The sequence below is a fragment of the Notolabrus celidotus genome, chromosome 20 (assembly GCF_009762535.1).
Source record: "Notolabrus celidotus isolate fNotCel1 chromosome 20, fNotCel1.pri, whole genome shotgun sequence".
In the NCBI taxonomy this organism is placed as follows: domain Eukaryota; kingdom Metazoa; phylum Chordata; class Actinopteri; order Labriformes; family Labridae; genus Notolabrus; species Notolabrus celidotus.
Window position 1 is genome coordinate 17,609,391 of NC_048291.1, and position 27,974 is coordinate 17,637,364.

Sequence of the window (27,974 nt, forward strand, 5' to 3'; positions counted from 1 at the left end):
CTGCTGGCTGAACAGCGGTAGTGTCTGTGATTGATGGCTCTCTTTCTCTATGACTCTATAAAGTATGGAGATTAAAAAACAAATAGCTCAGGAGGAGGATTTTCTGTTAAAGCAGCAGATTCTGTTCTGTGTATATTTGTTGACATGAAAACCATTGATTGTTGTAAATAGGTTAGGATGGGATTGGAATGGTAGGACTCCTCTTCACTGGTTTATCCTGTTATTCTTGCCCATGTAGTTTGTGAGGACCATAGACTGTATAAAAAAAATGGACATAGTATCCGTGGCATCACCCATCTGTTCCTGAATGCCGTTTTAAGGCCAATCGTCGCCATATCATTCAAGTCAGCCATGTCCTTATTTGGGCAAAATTTGTAAGTTTCATATCTTCCAAAATACAGAGTTATAAAAAAAATAACCACCCATACAGTACGTGCCAACAGAGAAATTAGCTACTAAGACCTAAGCCGTTCTTTGAACCAGGCTGTAAATATGTTTATTATTGCTCCAAAGATTGACTTTTTTGAATGGATGTGTATGTGGTTTCCAGCAGACGCTAAGATGAACTGCAGTTTATAGCACTTCTGCATGGGCTTCATATTTTAAGACCAGATGTTGCCGCTTAGTGAGGACATGTAGATAAAAATACACATTTTCTTTTTTTTTTTTTAAACTGTATTTTTTTAGGAGATTAGAGGACAAACAGCATAAGTTAGACTGTACATTGAAAGCTTGTATAACTAAAAATGACAAAAATGGGAAGAGAAATGTCCCACCTTAGTTTACACGAGGACATCGAGTTCTGTAGGTGGCATCATTTCCAAAAACCTACCACACAGTACAAACCTTTAATGTTAAAGAGGCAGAATGTGGAAAAGGAGGCACTAAACATCAGTACATTTGGCAGATCATTTGCAGTTATTTTTTGCTCATTTGATTAAAAACATATCAATAAGACATTGGCATCAAGAGAATCATCAGTCAGTCGAATCAAAATGATCTATAACACAACAATAGACAAGGTAGCTGCTGTGGAATAGTTCTGTTGCATAGTTTGAAACTATTTAAGGTGACACTGGTTTCGTTGGACGAGTATTTACAGTGGAACACTGTCTTTTACTGTTACAGTCACATTAGTAATCACACACGAGATGCAGTGTACAAAACATGTTTAACAGAATTATTAGAGGGCAAACTTTAGGCAAAGTTTTGTATAAAATAGGAATGTTGTTTTAATGGGTAAACACTGATAAACATTCAGCATTTAGGGTAGAATTTAAATAAGGCCACCCACATCACAGAAACTGATGACTGTCACATGGGACCTGTCACTAAAGCTTTTTCCGATGCCCCTTTGGGGTCTGGTGTCATGCCCATGTGAGAGCTGAGAGGCGGATGGTGCCCATGTGTCTACATTGACACATACACAAAACAGTGACTATAACCCATTTAAGAGCCTAGATTGCACAAAGGTGGCTGTCGAACATCGGTCTGGTTCTGCTCGAGGTTTCTGCCTGTCAAAAGGAAGTTTTCCCTTGCCGCTGTACAGTAACTAGCTAAATACTGCGAGGTGCAATGCTCATGGTGGATTAAAATGAGATAAGATCGAGTCCTGACTGTATAAGGCGACTGGATCGCATCCTCACTTGATGTTGGATCTGTTAATAATTTAACATATAGTATGGTCTAGACCTGCTATGTTTGTAAAAACGTCTTGAGATGACGTTTCTTGTGATTTGGCGCTATACAAATGAAGATTGATTGATTGAGATTGAACTGAGAGACACCTATCTCGCATATTAAGATCAAACTTCAGTCTGGTTTAGAGTCTCAGTATGTCAATCAGATCAACTTAAACCCAACAGCATCCTTTAAATACAACCAAATGCATCATTGTATCAAAAGTTCTGAAAGTCATCATAGAGAAGGAACCATGGTGCAGTCTGGAGAAGCCTATAAAGGTGGGTCTTTAAACCCGCCTTTAACATGAAATGCCTTGTGACTTAATGAAAGGTTCAAGCAGAGGTGCAATTTTGATTCCCTAGCAGGAGGTGATCTCATTCAAGGAGGGTCTACATTTGACTTTTTGTTTACATCCAGAGCTCGCTTCATTAGATTACACTCCAAAAATACTGGCGTGCAAGTTTTGACCTTTTTTAAAACACACCATTCAAGAGGAATTTCATTTCAGCCACTTTTTTGACACCTTCATTACATTCTACATAATCATCACACAAGGGAAGACCATTACAAGCAAGAACCTTCTGTGGAACATGAGTCCTGTTGTATTGTAGACTCCAACGCAGCTCTAAAAGCCTGAGCACTGTGCTCTGGAGCTCTATTCCTTCAGTATACCATTTTCTTTCTTTGTTAGCCAATCTGCCTGCTGCTGTCGAACTTTAATTATTTTCTTTCTCTCTGTGCATGATTTGTTGAAACCCTCCAAACCATCTCTTCCTGTCTCCAGGATGAGCTGTTAAGAGGTCTACTCCTCATCACATCTGGCATCCTTCCTTACTTCATCCCCACAGAAAGACAGCTTTCTGTCCTGTTCTCAGCTTCACAACCCCTGTTGGTGACACTTTGTTGGAGACTTTTCATCATCAGACTTATCATGCACTTGTAGTTTATATTGAGGGCTTTCCTATATGAAATAGTATTTCCTGAGGGTAAGATGACCGACGGGAAGTAATTTTAATCCCTATAGACCTATTCTTGAGGGTGAGAATGTGAAAGCCAGAGATTTCGAGTTAGAGAGGCAAAGGTTGGAGTTCAGTGCATGAATGGTAACTGTTGTCTGACTAGTGTTGTTTGGCTTTGTCTGTGCTCTGGTTTATTTCCTACTTACTTGAGCCACGACAGTTACAAAGTAAGGGTGGGAACAAGTACTCAAGTACTAGTTTTGGATGTCAGTTTTCATTAAATTATCACAATTTGTTATAATCCATAGTAAATGTACAGTTAGATTTTCTCCTCTATCCCTCTTTCCAACCCCTACTTGGTTGAGGCTGTCTAATATGAGTCTGGTTCTGCTCAAGGTTTCTGCCTGTTAAAAGGACGTTTTTCCTTGCCACTGTAACTAGCTAAACACTGAGGTGCAATGCTTATGGTGGACTGAGATGAGATAAAATCGAGTCCAGTCAGTAAGAGGGGACTGAATCGTCTCCTGTCTTGATGTTTGGTCTTTGTTAATAATTTAACATAGAATACAGTCTAGATTTGCTATGTTCGTAAAAGTGTCTTGAAACGTGAGGTCTTAAATATGGGTAATGACTTAAAAAGCCAATACCTAGTTGAAACAGGGGCTGGTTTTTGGTACACACCTGTAATGAACATCTAGTTAGCTTTGAGGAGATGCAGTATTTTTGTTGTGTAATAGAATGTATCAGATACGAATCGCATACGCAACCTTTGAGATAGGATTTGAAGTCCAAGATATGACTGTTATGAGAAAGGAAATAGCTTTATTCTAAATTATTTTATCTTAAAGGTCAAACATTTGAGTTGTTTAATTTGTATCAAACCCCCTAATTTGGCTATAAGGCAAAGTGTGAGATTCCATTCAGCGCAGACACCATCTAACAGCACATAGGATCACACCACTCGCTCATATACTCCTTTTAACAATATCCCTGCTGTACTCTTATAATCAAAGGAAGTTTGTTCAGTGTTGACAAAGAGTATCTCAGGGTACAGGTTCTGCTATGACTTCATGGTGTGTTTGCGTGCCCAACTACGGGCTGAAATGATGACATGCCACAACTGTCAGAATTCAGACAAAGAGGCTTCTGCTTGGCCTTTGCTTCAGTCCCTCAGAGCAGACAAGACAGCACATTTGTCTCTCTCTCTCCCTGAGGCTCAATCAATCCAACACACACACGCACATACAGTGGATGCTTCATCCAGATGCAGACAGAATGACGAAGGGAGAATCATGCTGACTGGTGCTGCATGGTCAGAGGAATTAACAGAGGTTATGGTAGACAGCTCTGTTAGTCAACTTCCTCCTTCTTAGGTTAAGGACACAGACCAAAATCAGCCATGTGCTTTCACTGCTCCAGGCTAACATTCATTTTGAGTGACATTGGACTCTTTGTTGGTCTGGAGGACAAGATGTCCAACACTGGTGAAGCTAGATAAAACCAAAAAAATCTGGCTACCCTCCCAAGACGTAATTTTCAATGATTTAAAAACATGTTAGTGTAGTCTCACTGATTCATTCTGAAACCTCAAAGGGGAAAGAGGAAGACACATTACGTCGTAGGCAACTCATAATGTGACACTTGTGTAATTGTGGGTGGCAGTTGTTAAACTGTTCCAAAATCTCCAATAAGATAACTGGAAAAGTTATTTTAATTTTTTAGCCTGTACCACCCCAAACTACCATACTTCAAACCCTTTTAACCATTTTGCAAATACTGAAATGTGTTCAATAGAAATAAATGTTTTTATTCTATTCATTTTCAAAATAAAATAATTCAGAATTTATTTAGTCCTGTCAAGGCAAAGTTTACTGTGAGAGACCGAACCACTCTAGACGTTTTTTAACAGAATTTCTAGTTTAGGAAATATTCCTTGAGAGTGCCCTTGCATAGTCACACAAATGAAAAATGTGCACAGATTCCCTCATTCACATAGAAAACTCTATCTAAAGGTTATCAGTGAATTTCCCCTTTTAGAAATTGATGTTGGTAATTGTATATATTAAATCCAAAAAGGGGTCAAGCCATTTCAGGAGAGCATATAAACAGATAATTGGAGATCCTGTTTTCCAGACTTTGCTGAACCATTGAACCATTGCTGCATTGCTAATTCTTGTTAGTTATATAGTTTTAGGAGTGATGAAGATGATGAAGTCAATAGTTTAATCACTGTCATCGCTTTGTCTTATTCTCTATTCCTCTTTCCAACCCCAACTTGTTCCAGGCAGATGGCTGTCTAAAATGAGTCTGGTTCTGCTCGAGGTTTCTGCCTGTTCAAAGGAGGTTTTTCCTTGTCGCTGTAACTAGCTAAATACTGCTCATGGTGAATTGAGATGAGATACGGTCAAGTCCTGTCAGTAAGAAGGGACTGGATCGTATCCTGTCTTGATGTTGGGTTTTTGTTGATAATTTAACATTTAGTATGGTCTAGACCTGCTATGTTTGTAAAAGTGTCTTGAGATAACGTTTTTTGGGATTTGGTGCTATACAAATAAAGATTGATTAATTGATTAAACATGTTTGTGACTCCAAGGAACATTGATGAAAATCATTTTTAAAATTTCTAGTGCTCACCAGGTATGTTTTAGTCTTCACTCCTATCTCTGTAGAGGTTCTGTGGGGCACAGTTTCTTTTAAAGTTAACCTGATGTCAGACAGGAACACTTCAGTGTTGCTTAGTCCCTAGTAACAGTTACAGCTGTAATTGTTTTTCAGTCTTTCAGTGATGAGCTCCCTTAGCAGTAAAATCCACAGATACCAATAATAAAAATCTTACTTATTTTCTTACTTTACATTAGATTATGTTGTTGATATAAAAACAGCAACAACTTTTCAATTAATCTGGCTTAAAGTCAGAGAATTGTAGCAGCTATATAAAAGACAAACTACAAAACTTTGTAACTTGTGCATTTAATTATCACCTTGATCATACTGTCCTATTTATGTTGAAATGTTGGCATGGACAAGTGAAGCCTGTCATTGAGGACTTTGGTGTTTCATAGCCACAACAAATCTGGAGAAAGTTTAGGAATACCTGTGCCTTTTAACACCTCTGCTTTAAATACACACCATAAAAAAGTAGTAAAATCAAATGTAACACTATGGTCATAAATACATATGTGCATGGGGGGTAAATCTGCTGTTAGAAACAAGAGAAAACTTGGTGTGAGAGATAAATACTGATGCATTTGACATTAGAGGAGGAGTTAAGAGGACACTGTGAATTATACAGAACTTGTACATAACAATAAGGGCAGCCAGAGATGTAGAAGTGACTTAAAGGCTGGCTTTGTCCCTTTTTTAACCTTAGATTGGATGGAAGAGAGAAACAGACAGCAGTAAGTGGTACCTTTAAGAAAAGGAGCATAGTTCAGGAGTTCATTTGTTGAATTGTCATATATGGGGCGTCATCTTTGTTACAACAATATGAAAATATTGGCAAAGCAAATAAAACGTTGTTCTATAAAAGAATACCATGGATCCCTCACATAGAAAAAGACATTAATTGCATACAAAAATTAGCAGTAGGAATGCTACTTGAATGCCAAACATCATTTTTGGAAATTGCAGGACTTTTAAGGATCATGGAGAAAAGCACCAGTGTTGGCCCTGAGGGTTGATCTTGGCTTCCTAGAAGCTCTAACTTCAGCACCTGTAGTTCCATTCCCTGGCTGCTTTGACCCTTGAATACATTGCGAGATCCAATCATGATGAAAACTTGAGGTCTGTTTGATTTTTTCTAAATAATCCGTTTCCATTTTAATTTCTTTAAAAACTCTGTGTTCTTCTTTTATGATAGGAGCATCTAAGCTGGAGTGGATGAGTAAACTTCCACAATTCAGTTTAAAAAAGTTGAGGAATTTTGATAAATTTGGTTAAGCTCAAAATGGCACTCTTTTATAACATTGAAAATGTACAATAACTATAACTATAAACATCACATCCTTTTGTTTCTGTCTCTAAGCAGATGTTTGCATATTTCTCTGCTCAAAAATTAAACTGCAAGTGTTGATTTCTTTGTTTTCTTTTCTTTTAAAGTTGATTCCTATTCTTTAAGTAATTTCCATTATTCCCTCTGCTTTTTCTGCATCACCGAAATCATAGGGTCTTAGGTATAGTATATTGCCTTGGTTGTGGATTGCCCCTCTCTGATGACAAAAGCAGAGAAAGACAAGTCTTTTTGAATCATGAAGAGGTCAGAGACACGTGAATTTTAGTTGGCAAAGTGGTTCACAATGTGCCCTGAGAAACTGAAAATCTGACGTGTCACTCCTAATGCTGCATTAGCTAGCCATAAAACAGTGTTTCATTTTTACAAGTGATCTACGTGTTTGTGTTTGTGCTCCCTAACCCTCCCATGTAATTAACTGTAACAGAGTCCATCAGCAGCCACAAATCCACTGAAAGTAAACCCCTATAAAGTAGAAGTTAAAGAAAAATGCAATACAGTATATTCATGTGTTAGAAAAAGCAACGTAATGATTAGAAAAGAAGAACTATGTGGACTGTAGAACAGGAATTCCTATCTCTGTGTGTGTGTGTGTGTGTGTGTGTGTGTGTGTGTGTGTGTGTGTGTGTGTGTGTGCGTGCGTGTGTGCCTGCGTGCGTGCGTGTGTGCCTGCGTGTGTGCGCGCGCGAGCAAGAGTGTTAGTGCTGTTCTTTCCTGTTCGGCTGCCTCTAGAGGAAATCCCCACCCCAGCCCAGTGATGTCATCACCAAGCGTCAGTGGAAGGCAGAAACTAGAGACAAAACAAAAGAAGTACGGATAAAAAAAAAAGGCAATACCTGGCAACAGTTGCTGATGTCGCCAGCATCCGCAGGCGGCCTTGAAGGCTACACAGTAACAACATACAACAATAAAACAAACCCCTCCCCCTCTCCTTCTCCTTCTCCTTCTCCCTCCTCTACAACAGCAGTCTGAGCAGCAAATAAAATGGAACAGTGTGTGGATTTGAGGGCAACATGAAAGGAGGAAATCCAGTAAAGGTATTGGGGGAGGTCCACTGCAGAGTGTGGAGAGAAGGTGGGGGTTAGAAGTCATTTATAGTGGTTTCAAAGGATGGTCTGGGCTCTGAGCCAAAGGCCGCTGTTACAAGTCACAATGAACAAGCTCAGTAAGGCAGAGAGCAGGCATGGGGGGGAATGGCTGTAGTAGTGGTGGGTTAAATACACAGTCAAAGTTCAAAATTGAGGAGCAGCTCAAATGAAAGGAAGAAGGAGGGATGGTTGGAGGGTTGCTGCCTGCTCCCCCTACAGGCTTGAGTGTGTGTGTGTGTTAAGAAAGGCAACATGACACCCATTTTCCCTCCACCCAGCCCTCCTCCTCCTCTTCGTAGGCCTCCTCACTGTAGCATCAGCTGTTTGAGGTTATCGTGCAGGATGGTGTCCTTGACATCACGAAACACCAACCGGATGTTCTCAGTGTTGATGGCTGTGGTGAAGTGGTGGTATAGTGGCTTCTGCTGCTGCTCGCGGCGCTTTTTGCGAAAGCATTCCACTAGGAAGCGCTGGACGTCTGTCAGGCTCCTAGGGTCCCCTGAGAACTCTGGGAAGTAGTCTTTGATGGATACCTGCTTCACCTTATCCTCCAGCAGGTCTGTCTTGTTTAGGAACAGGATAATGGAGACATTGCCAAACACCCTGTTGTTGACAATGGTCTCAAAGATGTTGAGGGACTCGCTTAGACGGTTGGTCTGCCGGTCCTCCATCAGCACCTGAAAGAGAACAAATATGTGTGCTGGGGTCAGAGGTCATTGTGACTGAATGTTTCTAGTACAGGTAGCACATTTCTTTAACTATGCCTTTCAACAGAGATGCCTTAAGCCCTTTTTCTCTGCAGCAAATTTTCCAGGAATATCTGTAAGAACAAGGAGCTTGACCCGTACTAAACCTTTCGAAGTCTGTGTTTCAGTTTGCCTGAAGTAGAGGGGTAGGGAAAGAATTAGGGAACGAATTCTCAAATACTAACTTTAAAAGATATCTGCTACACTGTTCAAGTTAGCTGAAGACTCACATTAACATACTAACTTCAACTAAGTTTTAGTTTCATTAACGAAAATTATGTCGATAAGTGCCTGTCAATGGCCCATTTTTTCATGACGAAAACGAGACTATGACGAGCTTAAGTTCATAACTGACAATAAAAACACTGACAAACGTATGTTTTTTTTTTTTTAACAAGACAGACATAAAATTCACATATTCCCCCACAGTGTGTCTATTTTTTCAAAATAAAAGCGATGCATTCCTGTGACAGCCCGAGTTATAATTTGAAGGGCGTCGTATTAGCTTGTTGAATAACCTGCAGCAGATGTGATGTGTGAACCAGCTCTCCCCTCCTCCATGCATCTGTCTCATTTTCATTGATGATTTCTACCTCCTGGTGGACAAAGACACAACCGGGGGACATCCGCTTACTATTTGACTATTTGGGTTAGATGGAGCGTCAAAAGTTAAGTTTTTTGACCGTGACCTATTTGAGCCTGTTTTTGAGTATGTTTTCAGTGGAAGAAAATGGAAAAACTCTAATGGAATAAACTGAGATTGAACTGCCAACCTGTGAGTAAATTGATTATTTTTATTTTATGAATGGCGGTGGACACGCGTCAGAAAAGAGTACACCAACTAACCAAGTGACATTTCAAACTGAATCAAGATATCTACCACTACAAATAAGTAAAAAGAACTACATGAGGCAATGTTGACAATTGTTTGGAATCATGCCAAATGAATGACAGCCGTGAGTGCGGCTTCCGCATCAGCTGATCATAACAGTGGAGGAATGAATGGATCGGAGTGTTGTGCAATGTGGAATAAAGGATAAATGATGCGTTTCATGCCTGATGCCTGAAACCACCCTGTGGCTCCCTTGTATGCATCTGAGGCTTAATTGTTTGACCCTCTGAAACACATTTTAACATGACGAAAGGCAGCACTGGTGAGGGCGCGCTCGCAGGCATGAGTGAGGACGAAATGCTGCAGCGGGATATCACTGCAAGGAGAGTAAAGCTACGGCAGCTCACCTTGAAATCAAACCAAATGGAGGATTTGTTGGGAAAAGACTCAAATAACCAAGAAGTCAAATTAAGAATGAAGGAATTCAATGCTCTGCTGGAGACATTCAAGGAGCTCAATCACTCCGTCCTGCAACACTTAAATGAGGAGGAGCAAAACGCCGTCCAGGATCACTGGTTTAAACCCAAAATAAAAAGGTTTAAAGAAGTCACCCAAAAGGTTCATAAGTGATGCAAAGATGTGGACAAACGAATGGAAAATGCTCCAACAGAGCTGGACGAGATAACTCATCGCGACAGCGTATCAAATGTGTCAAAAAGAACCTCTCACAGTCATCAGCTATTGGTCTAAGAGGTCCCCAAAACATGTCTTTAAAGTTTATGCTCAAAAAAACACTTTGAAATCAGATTTTGGCATGCCTGAAAAGCCCTCTTCTTCAGTCCTCCTCAGAACACTCTGTTTTCTCTCTGACCACGCCCCCTCCGGAAGTGGATGTGCCTCGGCTCTCCAGCACGTTGATCTAATGTTTACATGTTGGCTGAATCTACACGGCTGCTCAGAGATCGCGTTACTTCAACCCTCTGAATCTGATCCAGAATCTGATCCTGACGGAGAGGCGCCTGTAGCAGGACCTTTCTGAACGATTGGTCATAGATTTAGTGTTTCTTGTTGTTTTATTTATCAGTATGTAGACGTGTGTCTTGGTACACAGCTACGAACATGTAGCTATGTGGCTATGCTAACTAGCGCTAGCACTTATCCATGACAAATAAAATTCATCCACTAGATTTTCAAATCTGCAGACGTGGGGAGTAAAACCGACCAGAGAGGCAGCGGGACCTTTTCTGAAGGATTGGTCACAGAAGGTGTAGAAATCAAAACAGGGACAGAATGGATTTTTTTCATTTTTCAGGTAAAGAACCATTAAAAAGTCAATTTTGCATGATATGTCACCTTTAAGGAGGCACAGCTCATGGCTGAGAAGGAGGAGTTAAAGATTCAAACTGCTTTGGCAGTGTCAAATGCAAAAATAAAGGTGTATGAAGAACATGACAGTTCTGAGTGTGATGATGGAATGAATGAATATTATGATGCAGCAACCACAACACACACACACAAAGGTGTCAACATCCAAAAAGTGTCAAGTCTTGTCAATGTGATTCACACTCAGCCCCCTGTCCCATCATTAGGAGCCAGACCAAAGGTACACAGACGAGTCATCACGAGTCATGATACTGTCCCCCAACAACCAGCAAATCAAGAAAAAGAGCTCTGTGATGTCATGAAACGTCAAACCAATATCACAGAGATGATTGTTAAACATCAGCAATCAGCTTGTTTGCCACAACGTGATGTTCCAGTTTTTTGTGGTGACCCACTTGATTTTAGATCCTTTATAAAGGCATTTGAACATGTTGTGGACTCCAAAACTGACAATAATGCAGACAGGCTTTTCTTTTTGGAACAATTCATAAGAGGGGAGCCACATGATCTGGTCAAAAGTTGCAAACACATGCCTTCTGTTCGTGGCTACAGAGAAGCAGTGCGCCTACTGGAGGACCACTATGGAAACCCTGTTAAAATTGCAACTGCTTTAATAGACAAGCTATTTAGGTGGCCGCAAGTTAAGTCTGAGGATGCTAAAAGCCTTCATAGCTTCTCGCTTTTTCTTGTGAACTGCAGCAACGCTTTGGAGGATGTGGATTACATGGACGAGTTAGACAATCCAGCTAACATGAGGATTGTTGTCTCAAAGCTGCCATACAAAATGAGAGAAAAGTGGAGAGCTTTGGCAAGTGAGGGAAGAGAGAAAAGAATGCCTGTTGTGGTGAAAATGACGTTTCAACCAAGAGGAAGTTGCTTTGCTACCAATGTATCTCTATGTGATGAAGCATAGAATGACAATGTAAAGAACGAAGCCACCACCTTGTTCAACAGCACTGTCTTCACTAGGCCATGTCTTTTTTGCAGAAGGAACCACACCATGGCAGAGTGCTACCAAATCACAGAGAAACCACACAAAGAGAAATTGGAGATTCTAAGGAAAAATGGTGTATGCTTTGGGTGTTCACTAAAAGGACATCTAAGCAAAGACTGCAAAAGGAGATTGACTTGCCAAGTGTGTTCCCAGAAACATCCCAGCTTGTTGCACGTCTATAGAAATGAGAATGTTACCAAACAAACAAACACAAGTTGTCAAACAGAAAACTCTGGATGTCATCAGAAGGTTTCAAGTGCTCTTGTGAGCCTAAATCAAAATCAAGCCCCCTACTGGGGCCGGAGACAACTGCATTCTGTCTATTCTTCCTGTTCGTGTGAAATCAAAAAGAGGAACTAAGATTGTGGAGACTTATGCATTTATGGACCCCGGGAGCTCAGGAACCTATGACCTTAAATGGTCATATCTTAAACAAGTGAAGCTGCCACACACTGATGCTGATGTAGGGCTGCTTATTGGTAATGATGTTCCTGAGGTTTTTGAGCCTTGGAGAGTTATTCACAGCAAAGACAATGGCCCATATGCTGTTAAAACAATTCTAGGATGGACTGTGAATGGGCCTATCAGAGGACAAGAGGATGTTGAGCAGCAAACCATTTTTGTGAATCAAATATCAGTCGACACAATAGAGAGAATGCTTGTGCAACATTACAATGTGGATTTCCCTGAACGTTTCTCTGTTGAGAAAACGGAAATGTCAGTCGAAGATAAAAGGTTCATGGACAAAGGGTCAAGTTCCATGGATCATAAGGAGGAACACTACTACATTAAGTTGCCAACAAAAGACTCAGAGATAAGGATGCCAAACAACAGGGACGGAGCAGTCCAGCGTGCACTCACCCTCAAGAAGAAGCTCAGCAGGAAACGGGACTTTCATGAAGAATACACTGACTGCATCACAGACATGTTAAAAAAAGGGATATGCAGTTAAAGTTTCAGAAGCACAGTTGACACAGCAGGATAGCAAAGTCTGGTATATACCGCATCATGGGATCTACCATACACAAAAGAAAAAACTGCGAGTGGTTTTTGAATGTGCTGCTAGTTATCAGGGAGTGTCTCTCAACCAAAAGCTGCTACAGGGTCCAGATTTAACTAGCACGCTCATAGGAGTGCTGACTCACTTCAGACAGGAGAATGTGGCTATGATGGCTGACATTGAGGCCATGTACCATCAGGTGCGAGTTCCAGAAGAGGACACAGACCTTCTGCGTTTTCTCTGGTGGCCAGAAGGAAATCTGACTCGAGATGACTGAATACAGAATGACAGTTCATCTGTTTGGGGCTACCTCATCTGCCAGCTGTGCAAATTTTGCTTTGCGCCAAACTGCAGAAGATAACAAAACTAAGTCAACGCCTGATGCAGTGGAAACTGTGTTGAATAACTTTTATGTGGATGATTGCTTGAAGGCGGTCAGCAATGAGAAGCAAGCCATCACGCTAAGGAAAAGCCAAACAGCTCTGTGCACATCAGGGGGTTTTAAACTCTCAAAGTGGACCAGCAATAGCCGCTCACTTTTGCAATCTGTGCCTGAGAGTGAAAGGGCCAAGGAGGTGAAAGACCTTGATCTTGCAAAGGATGCACTTCCCATAGAGCGAGCACTAGGTGTGCTGTGGTGTGAAAATTCAGACTCCTTCAAATTCAAAGTAATCATGAAGGATAACCAATGAAGAGAAGAGGAGTTCTTTCAGTAGTGAGTTCCATTTATGACCCACTTGGGTTCCTTGCTCCTGTAGTGTTCCCTGCAGAAACAATCATTCAAAGGCTGTGCAAAGAAAAGGTTTCCTGGGATCAGGAAATCCCGCAACTACTTTTGCAAGACTGGTTTACCTGGGTGAACCAGCTACCTCAGATAACCAGCTTCCAGATAAAGAGGTGTATAAAGCCGAGTGACTTTGGGCCTGTCGTAGCAGCCCAGCTTAATCACTTCTCAGACGCTAGTGAGAGCAGCTATGGAACAGTGTCATATTTAAAATTAACAAATGACAAAGGACATGTTCACCTTGCTTTTATGATGGGGAAAGCCAGAGTTGCACCATTGAAACAAACAACCATCCCACGTATGGAGCTTACAGCAGCAGTGATGGCCGTAAACATTGACAAGATGAGGAGAAAAGAGCTCGAGATTGATCTTCAGGCCTCAGCATTTTGGACTGATAGCACAGCTGTGCTAAAATACATTGCAAATGAAGCACTGCGGCTGAAGACTTTTGTTGCTAACAGGATTGCAGTTATCAGAGAGACTACAAATTTGGAACAGTGGAATCATATGGATACTTCTGAAAATCCAGCTGATTGTGCATCACATGGGATCACAACGGTTTTTGGCGCATTGGGTCTGGACACAGGGTCCAGCATTCTTAAAGGATGCAAGCTGGAAAAAGACAGAAAGACACAAATGCATGAAACTTTCAGAGGAGAACCAGGAAGTGAGAAAACAATGTTGGTGCTCTCATCAGTTGCAGTGGATTCATGTGTTATAGGTAGACTGATAACTCACTACTCCAGCTGGTGGCGGTTGAAAAAGGCCATAGCCTGGATGCTCAGAGTCAAAGATCATCTGGTTTTGAAAGGTCACAAAAGGGCAAAGGCTGCTGTTACTGTTACACCATCCCCTCATCAAGGGCCTTTAACTGTGAAAGAGCTGAACAGAGCAGAAATGGAGATTGTTCGGTATTGTCAGCGTTGCAGCTTCCACACTGACATCAAAGACTTGGAAAGAGGAGAATAAGTGCAGAAAAGGAAAAGTCCTATCTACAGGTTGAATCCTTACCTTCAAGATGGCATACTCCGAGTAGGTGGACGATTAAATAGATCTGCTATGCCAGAAAGTTCAAAGTACCCCATCATAATGCCAAAAGATCACACTGCTACCAATCTGTTGCTGCAGGACATACATGAGAGAACAGGACACTGGTAGAAACTTCATGCTCTCTCGCCTTCGTCAGCGGTACTGGGTACCTTCAGCTAATGCAGCGATCAGAAAGCTTTTGTTCCGTTGCGTCACTTGCAGAAAAAACCATGCTAAAGCACAGGAGCAGAAAATGGCAGACCTGCCGCTGGATTGACTTCTACCTGACAAACCCCCTTTTTCAAATGTAGGGGTAGATTATTTTGGACCCATAGAGGTCAAGAGAGGTCGCACCACTGTGAAAAGATATGGAGTGTTGTATACCTGTTTAACAACATGTGCTCTGCACATCGAAGTCTCTCACACCCTGGACACTGATTCCTGCATAAATGCAATTCGACGCTTCATGTGTAGAAGAGGACAGGTCACTCTCATCAGATCTGATAATGGAACAAACTTAGTTGGAGCTGAAAGAGCATTAAGAACTGCTGTACAGGAAATGGATCAAACCAAGAAAAAAAATACTCTAACAAAAAAAGGGATACAATGGATTTCCAACCCACCTGCTGCACCACATTTTAGTGGTGTTTGGGAGAGACAAGTAAAGATGGTAAAGAAGGTCTTAAAGTCAGTGCTCCATCAACAAACAGTAGACGATGAGTGTCTTCAAACAGTGCTCTGTGAAGTGGAAGCGATCATCAATGACAGGCCAATAACTGCATCATCTGATGACCCAAATGACCTAGAGGCACTAACGCCAAACCATTTGCTGTTGCTTAAGAAGCAGCCACTGCTTCCACCTGGTCTATTCAGTAAAGAAGATTGCTACTCACGACGAAGATGGAGGCAAGCCCAGTACTTGAGAGATTTATTTTGGAAAAGGCGGGTAAAGGAGTTCTTACCAAACCTTCAGGAGCGCCAGAAGTGGAATAAAGTCAAGCAGAGTCTTAAACATGGAGATATCGTGATGATCTTGGATGACAATGCACCAAGGAATTCCTGGCTGCTTTGGAGAGTTGTGCAGACGAAGATGGACGCCGAAGATCTTGTTCGGCAGGTGCTGGTCAGGACAAAGTCCAGCACTCTGGAAAGACCCGTTGACAAGCTTCGCCTTATATGTGAAGCTGAAGACTAAATGATGTGGGCATTTCCTGCTTCACAAATGGACTTTATTTAAGGATGTAGGCATTTCCTGCTTCACAAATGGACTTTCTTCAAGGGATGTAGGCACTTCCTGCCTCACAAATGGACTTTCTTCAAGGGATGTAGGCACTTCCAGCCTTACAAATGAACTTTCTTTGAGGATGTAGGCACTTCCTGCCTCAAAAAAGGAGTCTTTCATATGGACATTCAAGAAGATCAAGAACACTTTGTTATTGCATGTCAATACTATTTGTTTGTTAAGAATAGTTCAGTGATTATGATGTCCAATAGAGGAAGTAACTTTGTTAATGGTAGAGCTATGTTTATGAGTTAATGTTAATGTTAATTAGCTCAGCATTTAAGTTAATTATGAGAACGCCTGCCTTATAATTAGGGGCCAGATTTGTAGAAGCCGTTTTAGTTTAAGTGGGAATTTACCTGCTGGGTTTTGGTTATGGGCGGGGCCAGTAACTATATAAAGCAGGAGGCACAGGTGTGTGTAAATACATTCTTTTGTTTTGGGTTAGATGGAGCGTCACGAGTAATGTTTTTTGACCGTGACCTATTTCAGCCTGTTTTTGAGTGTGTTTTCAATAGAAGAAAATTGAAAAACTCTCATGGAATAAACTGAGATTGAACTGGGGACCTGTGAGTAAATTGATTATTTTTATTTTATGAATGACGGCGGACACGTGTCAGAAAAGAGTACTCCAACTAACCAAGTGAGATTTCAAACTGAATCAAGAGATCTGCCACTAAAATCCAAATACAGTCACAGTGGTCACATCAAGAAGGTTTTCTTTTGACTTTTTAGCAGGGACAGGCTGAATTATTTAAGTTAAGATATTAAACAAGCAGAAGTGTTAAAAGTGTGAAATGTTGACGATTTTAACACTTGATATAAACATCTGATCGATTAATTATTTCAGAGAGAAAATGTTTTGACAAATATCAAAGACTAAAATGTTTTGAGTTTTCGTCGACTTAAACTAGACAAAAACGTTAATGGGCTTAAAAGAAAAAGAGAAAAATGTGACTAAGACTAACAGTCATTTTTGTCTTAAGACTAAGACTAAATCTAAAATAGCTGCCAAAATTAACACTGCTTAAATGTTTCAATTTTTGAATACATTTTTCGTAGTTGAATTAACAGTAGATTTTATACCCAGACACTTTCATTTCAACAATTAAGAGGTGGTATTTCAAAATATAGTGTGAACAATATGAATAGAAAAATCTAAAGGAAAAAAATCCAAAATAAATAAATGGAAGTTCTCTAAATTAATTTGAAATATTTGTAAAATATACTGGAAAAGCCACATACAGGTATATCAATGTTTAATATTTTTTAAATCTTTGATATTAAATTAGTCCTCTGATAGTCAATATAAGCATAATACAACACAGAAGCACTGAGGCGCTCAACACTACATGTGTGGCTGTACAACAGCTGACTCACCTGGTCATATTCAGAGGAAGAAACGAGAAAGAGGATGGAAGTAACTGAGTCAAAGCATTCAAACCAGCGTCGCCTCTCAGACCGCTGACCGCCAACATCCACCATCTTGAAGGGCACGTTCTTGATCTCGAAGTCATACTCATGAATGCCTTTTGTAGGTTTTCTGGCCAGGAGAATGTCTTGTTGGTTAGGGAGGTAGTCCTGCAAGGAAATGATCAAATCTATTATGATTTTATAGGGTTTTGCAGATTGTTGCAAGCAAAAAACAAAGAGTGTCACAGAAAGAAATGCAGATCTTTGTGTTCCAATAATAAAAACAGTACACACACTCCTCATGCTGCTGCTTTGGGGACATCCCTGCTGAACCCTTGGCATTCCTGAAATACCACAAAGCCTAAACAAAAGTGGGGCTTTAGGAGCGAGTGTTTGTGAGGAAAGCAACAGTGTTCAGTTCTCCTTAACTATGATATGGCAACTAATCAAGCTAAAGGTAAAAAAAGGAACATTTGTTACTCTTTAAGACTAAATATGCAAATGCTTTCTCAATCAACCTTTAGCTACACATGTTATTGTCCTCTTGCTCCATTGGATTCTTATCCATTACATTCCAAGGGTAATGAGTCATCCCTGGGTCCCTGAGTTAGACCATGCTGGTGCGAGTCTGCTCACATACAAAAACACACTGACAAGTATTGCCCCGAAAGTGATATAAAATGCTAACTTAATAAAGTAATATGTCTTGCTAGCATGGATAGCACAGAATAAACTGAGTGGGGCACAATGAGCAGGGACAGTTTTGCTCAGCTAAGTGTGAGCATACATATAAATAAACAAGTGTGGAGAGAAATGATCAATAACAGGAAGAAAACAGTTTCACTTCTCTTTTCAACAAACTGACTGAAAACTACCACAGCCATCAGCAGTCATGCCTGCCCTGACTCTGTGATTGGTAAGGGTGGGACTTACCGACAGTCCAAGCTTTTCCAAATTGTCCAGGAAATACTTAACCGACTCCCCCTGAGGAAGACAAAGAAAGAGAGTGGAGAAATTGAGGGAGAGAGACAGATTAGCGTTTGCCGTATATTAAATGTTCTTCTAGTTTAAAAGCACTTTAGAGCTTGTCTCTTATTAGCTTGTTAACCACACACTTACACACCAAAGGTAATAGAGCCATAGCTCATTTGTAATTCTGTACCGATTTAACACAGGGCCTGAAAGGTAGCAGTGTGATTGCATATCCTTACACTGCCTTCCAAACAACTTTACATGTGGGCTTATCAGGAGAGTTTCAGATGATTTAAAAGACAATTAAAAACACTCTATAGTCAAACTATTTTGCATTTAACCCCTTCATGCACACATTCATGTGCTCATTCATAAACACAGTTACAAGTTTGTAGGGATCATTTTAATCTAGTGTTGTTAATATATCACCGGGCTAAGATGTTACTGCCCACGTCCATTATGTGGCCAAATAGAACCCATACCAACATTGAAAACAGTATTTTGTCGTTAAAACGTAGCACACACAGTATAAAAAAAGCATGTTAATATCATTGGGAAACAGCCATATGCTAAGACTGTCAGGCCTGAGAAAGCCAGATAGAGAGACAGACAAGAATGGAAGGGGTAGAGACAAACAGATAGACAGATAAGGAGATACACAGCTGGCAAAATGAAAGAGTGGGGAGACGAAGAGTAGCAATACCAAAGATAATAATGGAAATATGAATTATATCAACAATAACAACTAGGGATGCACCAAAATGAAAATTATTGGCCGAAACCGAAAACTGAAAATTAGGAAACCAATGCCGTAAGCTGAAAACCGAAACACAGAAATAAAGCCAATTATTAGTAGGGAGACCGGGGACCGTTGTAACATTTCACTCCTTGGATTTCAGATTAAGCCATGCATTTTCTGTTGCACGGACATTTTCTAGGCTCTTTATCCTCAAATGTGACTTTGAAAAAACATATTTTGTAAGTCCTTAAAGAATTAAGCTTAGAAGATGTATACCACTTTGTCATGTTTTTTTCTTTTAAGTCAAAGGTTAACAACTGTTTAATACTTTCAGAGAGACAAGTCCTTTTTTCTGCGCTCTGTTCTCCTTCTCCTGCGCTGTGCACTTCTCCGTCTCCAAGCAGGTTCTCTGCATCCACCGCGGCCTGGATCATTTCTCGTGCTCGCAGCTTTATTCACACATCCAAGTAATGATCTTTATAACACGGATCAAGTACAGTCATGATGAAGTGCAGAGGATCCGAATAGATCTCAGTGAAATGTGTGCTGACAGACTCTAAGAGGGTACTTTTCATTGTTTTCACTCCGTGGTCCGTCTCAACCTCTTTGCCTATAAGACGCTTTAGTGCTGCAATTAAAGGAATAACGTCTGCTACAGATGCTAACATCTGCTCTTTAGTTAGCTGCTCAAAGGGGGCAAGAAGAGAGGGAACGTTCTCTATTAAGACTCACTGGTGTGAAGTGAATTTCGTGGGGATCTCGTGATCTGCCCTGCAGGACTCGCTTTTGCACAAGCGAGTTTTGGCTGTGTTGTTTCGGTGAAAAAAGTGTTGCACTTTTGGGCCATTTTCAACTGAAAATTTTTGGTGGCCGAATTTTCAGTGCATCCCTAATAGTGCGATGTGGCAGAGGAGTCAATCAAGTCCACATTTTCCTCTTTATTTAAGAAGTAGGTAACAGACATCACTTAAATAAAATTTATCTTGATCGAGGCAAATTGCTGTCTAACATGAGTCTTGTTCTGCTCAAGGTTTCTGCCTGTTAAAAGGATGTTTTTTCTTGCCGCTGTAACTAGCAAAATACTGCAAGGTGCAATGCTCATGATGGATTTGGATGAGATAAGATGGAGTCCAATCAGTAAGAGGGGGCTGGATCGTATCCTGTCTTGATGTTGGGTTTTTGTTGATAATTTAACATTGAGTATGGTCTAGACCTGCTATGTTTGTAAAAACGCCTGAGATAACATTTGTTGTGATTTGGCGCTAAACAAGTCAAGATTGAGATTGACTTAAAAAATGTTAAAGCAAGCATCGGGTAGCTCAGCTGGTAAAATGCAGGCCTCATGTACAATGGCGAAGTCCTTGCCGCATGGCTCTTGGCTTTAGCTTTCTGCTCTTTGCTTATCCCGTTCTCAATTTCCATATGCTTAGCAAGCATGCAAGTCTTGGCAGGAAAGTTTCTACGCATTTTCCTACATGCAAGACACTGTCACGCACAATCTAAACCTGTTAAGAGCAGTGAGTGTGAGAGGCGAGACAGGAGGGTGTTGGGAAGCAGAGAAACAGAAAGCAGCCCAACATTAGCTTGTCTGTGTCAGTCAGTGTGCATTCAACAGCTGCAGCTCTGCTCCATGAACTGTGAGGAGGTGTCTTTATATGTTACAGTCAATGCTCCTCTGTACACTCTGAGGATACTCGAGCTACTCACTAATTATTCAACGCTAGGGATGTGCATTTCAAGCCAAAATACTATTTGATAATCAGTGGCATCTATTCGGCGTTTATTCGTAATCAAGCAGGATAAGGTGCTGCTAGCGGGCACTGGCAGCCTCTGTCTCGACCTTTATGTTAGGGTTTCTGTGACGCAGCAGCATGCCATGTATATTTACATTTTACAGCCATGCTCAGTCTCCGTTTTCTCCAGTCCTGAATCTCACACCACTACATATGTATTTCCAGCGACTGTCGTTAATGTTTTCGACTTCTTTCGCTATTTAATGCAGTTAGCATTCTTCTTCTGTTATTTAATGCGGTTAGCTAACAGCTTTAGGGTGCTATCATAGACTGTATAAAATCTGGACCTAGTATCCGTGGCGTCACCCATCTGTTTCTGAACGCTGTTTTGAAGCCAATCGGCAGCGGCATCCATATTGCTTCTGTTGAGCCAGTGTGACGTAAAGAGGCGGGCTTTGAGCCTCCTAGCCAACAGCTGCAGTGTTCCTGCAGGCAGCTGTGCCTCTCATTGGAAGACTAGTAATCTCAATATCTACGAAATTGCCACATTAGAAAAAAATTCACCCCCCTCACAGTGAGAGGACATCGAGAAATTAGCTATTCAGACTAATGCTGCAAAGATTGTCTTTTTCCCATTCATGTGTATGTGACTTCCGGTGCTTCTGGAGCCAGCCTCAAGCGGATCCTCGATGAACTGTAGCTTTTAACACTTCCGCATTGACTCATATTTTTAGACCGGAGGTTGCCACTTGGGTGCTATATAACCACCGTCTGGCGGCAAGGTTATTATAGTTAACGAAAACTAACGAAATAACGAAAACGAGAGGTGAAAAAACATTTTCGTTAACTGAAATAAAAATAAAAACGAGGCTTCACAAAAAAACGAAAACTAACTGAAACTGTATCGTGAGTTTACAAAACTAACTAAAATAAACTAAAATGATAGAGAAAATGTCTTTAGTTTTCGTCTTAAACTCAGTATTTTGAGTGGATATGTAATAAAGTCAGAGACTGATCGGTTGGACGTCTCTGCTCTGCTCTCTGCTCTCTGCTCTCTGCATCTGCGCGGGAGCGCGCCGAACGGAGCCTGCAGCTGACGGGCGCGCGCACTCACCGCGAGGCAGAACTGCAGGGGGATTAAATCGAGACGAACTCTCTCGCTCCGACTACCTGCCCTGTTTATAACCGTTCCTGTGTGAATGCCCAACAAGTAAGTATAATGAGACGGAGAACTGACTTTTCCTGTCCATAGGCATTCACGTGTGTTAAAACTCCCGAGAGAGCAAATAGACGCCATGAGCGCATGCGTCATCTCATATTATTAATCACCCATATGATCCTGTTCTGTTCATTTATCATTATAAGTGTTAATGGTTAATTGGTGGCAGTGGTATTAGAGTGATATGATTATTAGTATACTTGTAGTGGTAGCATCTGAATCATTATCTCTGTATCAATGATTATTGTTTATTGCTTATTGCTTATTTTATTGTTAAGGATGTATCAGTGAGTCACCATATTATTTAACACTATAGAGGGTCAGTAATGCTAGCCTAAGTGTCCATATTGTGACCATCACCCTTATGTTTGTGTATTTATTTGATGTGTTGGCCTCTGTGGCCTCATTGGGTCTGCTGAACTGTTGTGCTGTACAAGGAGAATATTCACTAAACGGTTAAAGCTCCCTCCTGTCTCCTGTCCAGTGTGTTCTGACCGACACCCCAGGGAGAGTACTATCCTACAGAGTATCCACCAGTATTCCCTATTTTTTAGGATATGAATTTTTTGTTTGTTTTCTGCCAGTTTCACTTCATTTGGCTCATTCGCACAAGCAGGCACACGTCCACACTTTGCCTGCAGAGCGTTAATGGCAGCGAAAGTCAGGAGAAAGCAGCAGAGCCCCATTTGGGATTACTTTGAATATGACTGTCTCTGATAGGAGTAAGTGCCTTGCAATGGAAGGTGATAAAATATGTTGAAAATATGTTTCTCAAGGGGGAAAATCCCACTAATCTTAAAGTCCATTTGAAAAGCTCACACAAGACGGCTAACCTAGCATACCTTGTCAAGGCAAGAGAGAGCGGCCAGGCCCCTTACCCTGAAACAGAAGCTAACCCCCGGCCAGGCACACAGGCAAAAAAGACTAAAACTAATACTGAAACTAATAAAAACTAAACTCAAACTAAGCATTTTCAAAAAATAGAAACTAAACTAAACTAGCAAACCCGCTTCAAAAACTAATTAAAACTAAACTGAAATTGAAAACAAAAAGTCAAAACGAAATAAAAATAAAAACTAATGAAAAATGCAAAACTATAATAACCTTGTCTGGCGGGAAAACCGTATTTCAACTAAGCACCGGTGAAAAGGATGAAAATATTACTTTCAAAATGAAATAACATTCATATTAACTCTTCAACTTTTTAATAAATGAACGAATAACTGAGCATTCAAAAATCATGTCCCATCCATATTCAACACCCACATTCAAATAATGGAAAGTAAAGTTAGCATTGTAGATAGCAAATTATTTACAACAATGAAATAGGGGTTACAGGAAACATTATTAGAGAAACAAGTAAATTAAAAACATAACACAGGGCTGGGCTACAAATTGATCTCATAATTAAATCCTGATCCTGTTTACTTTGATAATGGTAGCTGACGTGCACCTCCTCAAAAATGTAAGTCCGCGTTGAATCAATACTGTGGGCCTCTGCGTCATTTTATTTCCTCCATTTACAGTACTTCTGGGATCCCCACACATCGGCTGTGTATTTCATCCCCTCTGATGTGTCCTCTCTATTCTTCACTGTGATAAACAGCAACACGCAACAGCTCTAAAGTAACATAATATGCTCTGAATTGCTGTGAAAAAGTAAACAGAGAACGTAGCAGGGCTGGAAACAAGCGAGCTTACTATCAGAGAGACCACACAGCCCTAAGGCCAGGGCTCTACACTAACTTTTCCACTGGTAGCACTGGTGCTACCGACACAGAAGTATAAACCAGCCTTAAAGCAATCCACAGTAGCAGAAACCAAAACATCCTGTGAGTAATTTTGATAGAACATTTTGTCAAATAAGGATGCCCAGATCTAAAAATAGAGTTCCATGATGAGCAATACCTATTACTCTTCTTGGATACTTAACTCATGTCAGAATAATGATCAATACTATAACTTTGTGATAATTTTGTTTTCTATAATGACCAGCTCTTACAGCACAGGATGCTTCTGGTGATGAACTCAACACACAGACCCACTCACCCCCTTTGAACTTCAAAGATTGCACCAGAATGTTTTTCAAAGCATGAACACTCGTTACTACTCTGACTCACCAACTGGAACTCCCGACGGCGGTCATATGCATTCTGGATGCCTTCATCTGCCCATAGGGCCCGGATGGATGGCAGGAAGTGCTGAAATACTTTTTGTTCAACCATGCCGTGACCGTGGGCCATAGCTGACCGGGTGTCGAATGCCATCATGGTGTCCCCGTGCTGCTGGTTGGGTGGGTTTCCCCATGGGATGTGTAGCTTCTCTCGAGCGTCCACCAACACTCGAATACCTAAAGATTGAAAACAGATTACAGAAATGCATTCTAGTCAAATTTGCCACCTTATTTACAGTTTTATTGAGATACATATAATTTAAATACAGCTTAATATTAGTGTTTTTCTTTTTACAAACTAAATTGCAATCATCAAAAAAAAAAAAGAAGCACAGACTTATTATTTCGTGTCATTGACCTCACTTCCCAACAAAGCCTTTTATTTGTGTAGATTTGATGTCCAAAAATACAATGGCAGCCAAAATTGATGTAAATAGAATTTCTAATGTAATTTCCTCAATCTGGTTCATCTTCCCTTGATCTTTTCACCTTATTCGTGTTAATTGGACTTGGGTTACTTTTTTCTAGTCTTCTGACGAGGGGTGTTCTGAAACGACTAAATGCAAGTTGATTATACAGATATTGAAACTTCAACTAGCAGTCTAGTCTTCAGGTAAGAAAAAAAATTGAGCACAATTTATTCAAAAATGCTTGTCGTACCTAAAGTCTCTAAAAGTAGTATGGGAGGTTATCAGGCACCTCTCCTTTGGAATCATCTACCAGTCAGGGTCCTGGAGGCAGACATCTTCTCTACTTTTAAGATTAGGCTTAAAACTTTCCTTTTTGATAAAGCTTATCATTAGAGCTGGCTCAAGCTTGGACCAGCTCTTAGTTATGCTGCTACAGGCTTAGACTGCTGGGGGAGCTGACACATTGGGACCCTATTCCACCCACTTTCAGCATGTAGGCCTTCTTGTCATACCTAAAGTCTCTAAAAGCAGTGTGGGAGGTAGAGCCTTCAGTTATCAGGTACCTCTCCTTTGGAATTATCTACCAGTCAGGGTCCTGGAGGCAGACATCCTCTCTGATTTCAAGATTAGGCTTAAAACTTTCCTTTTTGATAAAGCTTATCATTAGAGCTGGCCCAGGCTTTGACCAGCTCTTAGTTATGCTGCTATAGGCTTAGACTGCCGGGGGGAACTAGAACACTATCTAAACTTTATCTCTATTTTCTGAATCAAAATATACCAAACCATATCTACCAGATGCTATCTGTCATCTGTGCTCCTTTACAACCGGACAGAAATGGTCATTAACTGTAGCTACAGCTGTTGCTAATGGCGGGTGGCTGCACTACAGCTTGGATACAATGTATGACGGGCATTCTTTTTGGACATTAATGGAATTTGAATAACTGACTAGTAATTCTGGTGTCAACTAGTGAGGGTGACTACATTTAATCATGCTGTCAACTAAACATGCACATCCCTACTTCTGATCACTTAAAGCATATTAAACTACATGTCAGCAGTCATCCTTACACTCACAGTCTTACACTTATGTTGGACCCTGCTATGCTAGTTGCTCATGAGTACCAATCTAAGCACATTCACATGCTGATGGCCTCCTTTAACAAAGACAATTACAGGCATGTTGGCTGCAAGAGCTGGGGGTCAAATCCAATATGTAAACAGTGTTGGGCAAGTTACTTCTAAAATCTAATACACTATATATTAGTAGTTACTGTCATTCGAAAGTAACACCAAAATAACTGCAGAAGTATGACTAGTAGGGATGTAACGGTATTTTAAATATCGCAGTATTTCAGTTTCAAAATTCTCACAATAATGCTGTGGCGTGTGACGGTATCAAACAGGGACTCGGAGGACTCCCGCTAGTGTAGTTTATTCCTGGCACTATTGAGTGGGCCGGGCTGAGAAGCAAACATCATCTCCCATGATCCCCTGCGCAGTGCAGGAAGAGATGGCGGAAAGCACAGAGGGGGAGCAGAGCAGCGGAAAACTTATAGTAGTGGAACCTTCTGCAAAGTTTAAATCAGAAGTATGGACGCATTTTGGTTTTGGCAATGCACGCGAGATTGGCACTTTAGACAGGGCCAACATTACAGACGCTGAGGGCATCGTTCAACTTCTCACACCGTTGAAAAAAGCAACAACTGTACTTTGTGAGGAATCTCAGCCGACAGTCTCCCTCATCATGCCCCTCAAGCACATGGTACAAGAGAGCATGGCACCAGGCTACGATTCTAGCCTTATTGCCCAAATGAAGACAGCCATACTGAATGACCTGGCATGCCGATACCAAGGGGAGCAAGGGGAGTTTCTGCAAGACAGCAGTGCATCGGACCCCCGGTTCAGGAACCTTCCCCACCTGAATGCCCATGGGAGGGAGGATGTTTTCAACAGGCTGAAATTGAGAGCAACACAGATGCAGATTAAAGTAAGTATTTTATTTTACTTTGTGTTTGTCAAAGTGAGATCTATTGTATGCTTGTGTAACTGCAATTAAGCGAAATGTTTGTATGACAGTAACTTTGATCTGTGTTGTTGGTAAAGGGAAAGACTGGTGACATTTTTATTGCTCCTTGCTTCCACAGAACCCCAATAAGAGAGAAGGAGCAGTGCAATGCAGCCCTGAAAAAGCTGCTTGACAGCCAGGGTCTGTAAGTGATCTCCCACAAAGACTGAATCCAGCTCCAGCTGAGGTGGATGTGTCTCCTCCAAACAAAAAGACTGCTCTTGAAGATCTCTTGGGGGATTCTTTTAGTCTTATGGACAGCAGCACACAGGCACAGGCTGTGATTGAAGCAGAGGTAGACTCATATTGCAAAGAGGCCTCTATCTCTCTCTCTCTGCGTGTCCTCTCAAGTGGTGAAGAGAGAATGCACAGCGTTACCTTCTGCTGTCAACTTTGGCTAAGTCCTATCTCTCAGTGCCAGCAACCTCAGTCCCAAGTGAGAGGGTATTCTCTTGTGCAGGAGATATTGTCAATGCTCAGAGATCCCAGCTTCTTCCTCACAATGTTGACATGCTAGTTTTTCTGAAAAAAAAACCTGTCTCAGGTAACTGATTGTGTGAGTGAATCAGGTAGCTGACAAACAATGTCAGGATGCATATTATTTCTTTGTTTGTTTTCAAGATTTGTGATTGCAGAAGCAGAGGGTGGGCCTTAAAACATGACCCCATAACCTTTCTGATTGCACAAGTTCAATTTTTGTTGTTACAATTTGAAAGACACTAAACTGAAAATTATTGGTTTTATTCTTGTTAAAACAAATGTTTACATTGTCAGTTAAAAGTTGAAAGACACTATTAGTGTTTTTATTCTTGTTAAAACACATGTCTACATTGTCAGTTAAAAGTTGGAAGACACTATTCGTGTTTTTATTCTTGTTAAAACACATGTTTACATAGTCAGTTTAAAGACACTTAACTGAAAGGGGTTTTTTTTATTTGCTTGTTACTTGAAACACGTGATGTGTAATGTGATTAGAACATTTGAGCATTATGTTTGTGTTCAGTTACAGTAAGTGTGTTTATCCTTATCATTCCTGGCACTTAATTTTCCACACTATGACATTTTTTCAAAGTCATCTTATTTTTTTGACAATCCCGCAATAATACCATACCATGGCCTTCATACCGAGACGATATTGTACCTGGAGATTTTGATATTGTTGCATGACTAATGACTAGCATTCTATAATGCTAAAATATAGTTTATTGCAGCTGATTATAAATCCAGTGAAGGGTGATGGGGTATAGCATGATGACTGTGTAGGCTACTAACAACTTAAGATAATAGGCACTAGTGGTTCAACAGATCATCGTTGATCCGTGATCCGTACAGACGCCTCTCCACAGTTCGGCACGGACATGGTCCTCGGACTGGTTCATGAAAAAAAAAAAGTTGCGTGTGTTCACCTGATGACCACATGTTCAATCCACACTCACTCAGCAAGCACAGCAGTAGTCA

General features: G+C 40.8%; 1 protein-coding gene across 1 annotated transcript in view; it reads right to left on the minus strand.

Annotated features, from left to right (window-relative positions):
- Positions 1–5,596: 5,596 nt before the first annotated feature.
- The window catches only part of gna13b (guanine nucleotide binding protein (G protein), alpha 13b), a 43,902-nt gene continuing 21,524 nt past the window's right edge, over positions 5,597–27,974 (minus strand). The window contains exons 2-5 of the mRNA XM_034710785.1: positions 23,986–24,215; positions 18,136–18,186; positions 17,170–17,370; positions 5,597–8,416 (exon numbers count right to left, since the gene is read on the minus strand). Of these exons, the coding sequence (XP_034566676.1) occupies positions 8,045–8,416; positions 17,170–17,370; positions 18,136–18,186; positions 23,986–24,215 (854 nt within the window). The 3' untranslated portion in view covers positions 5,597–8,044. The remainder of the gene's footprint in view (positions 8,417–17,169; positions 17,371–18,135; positions 18,187–23,985; positions 24,216–27,974) is intronic.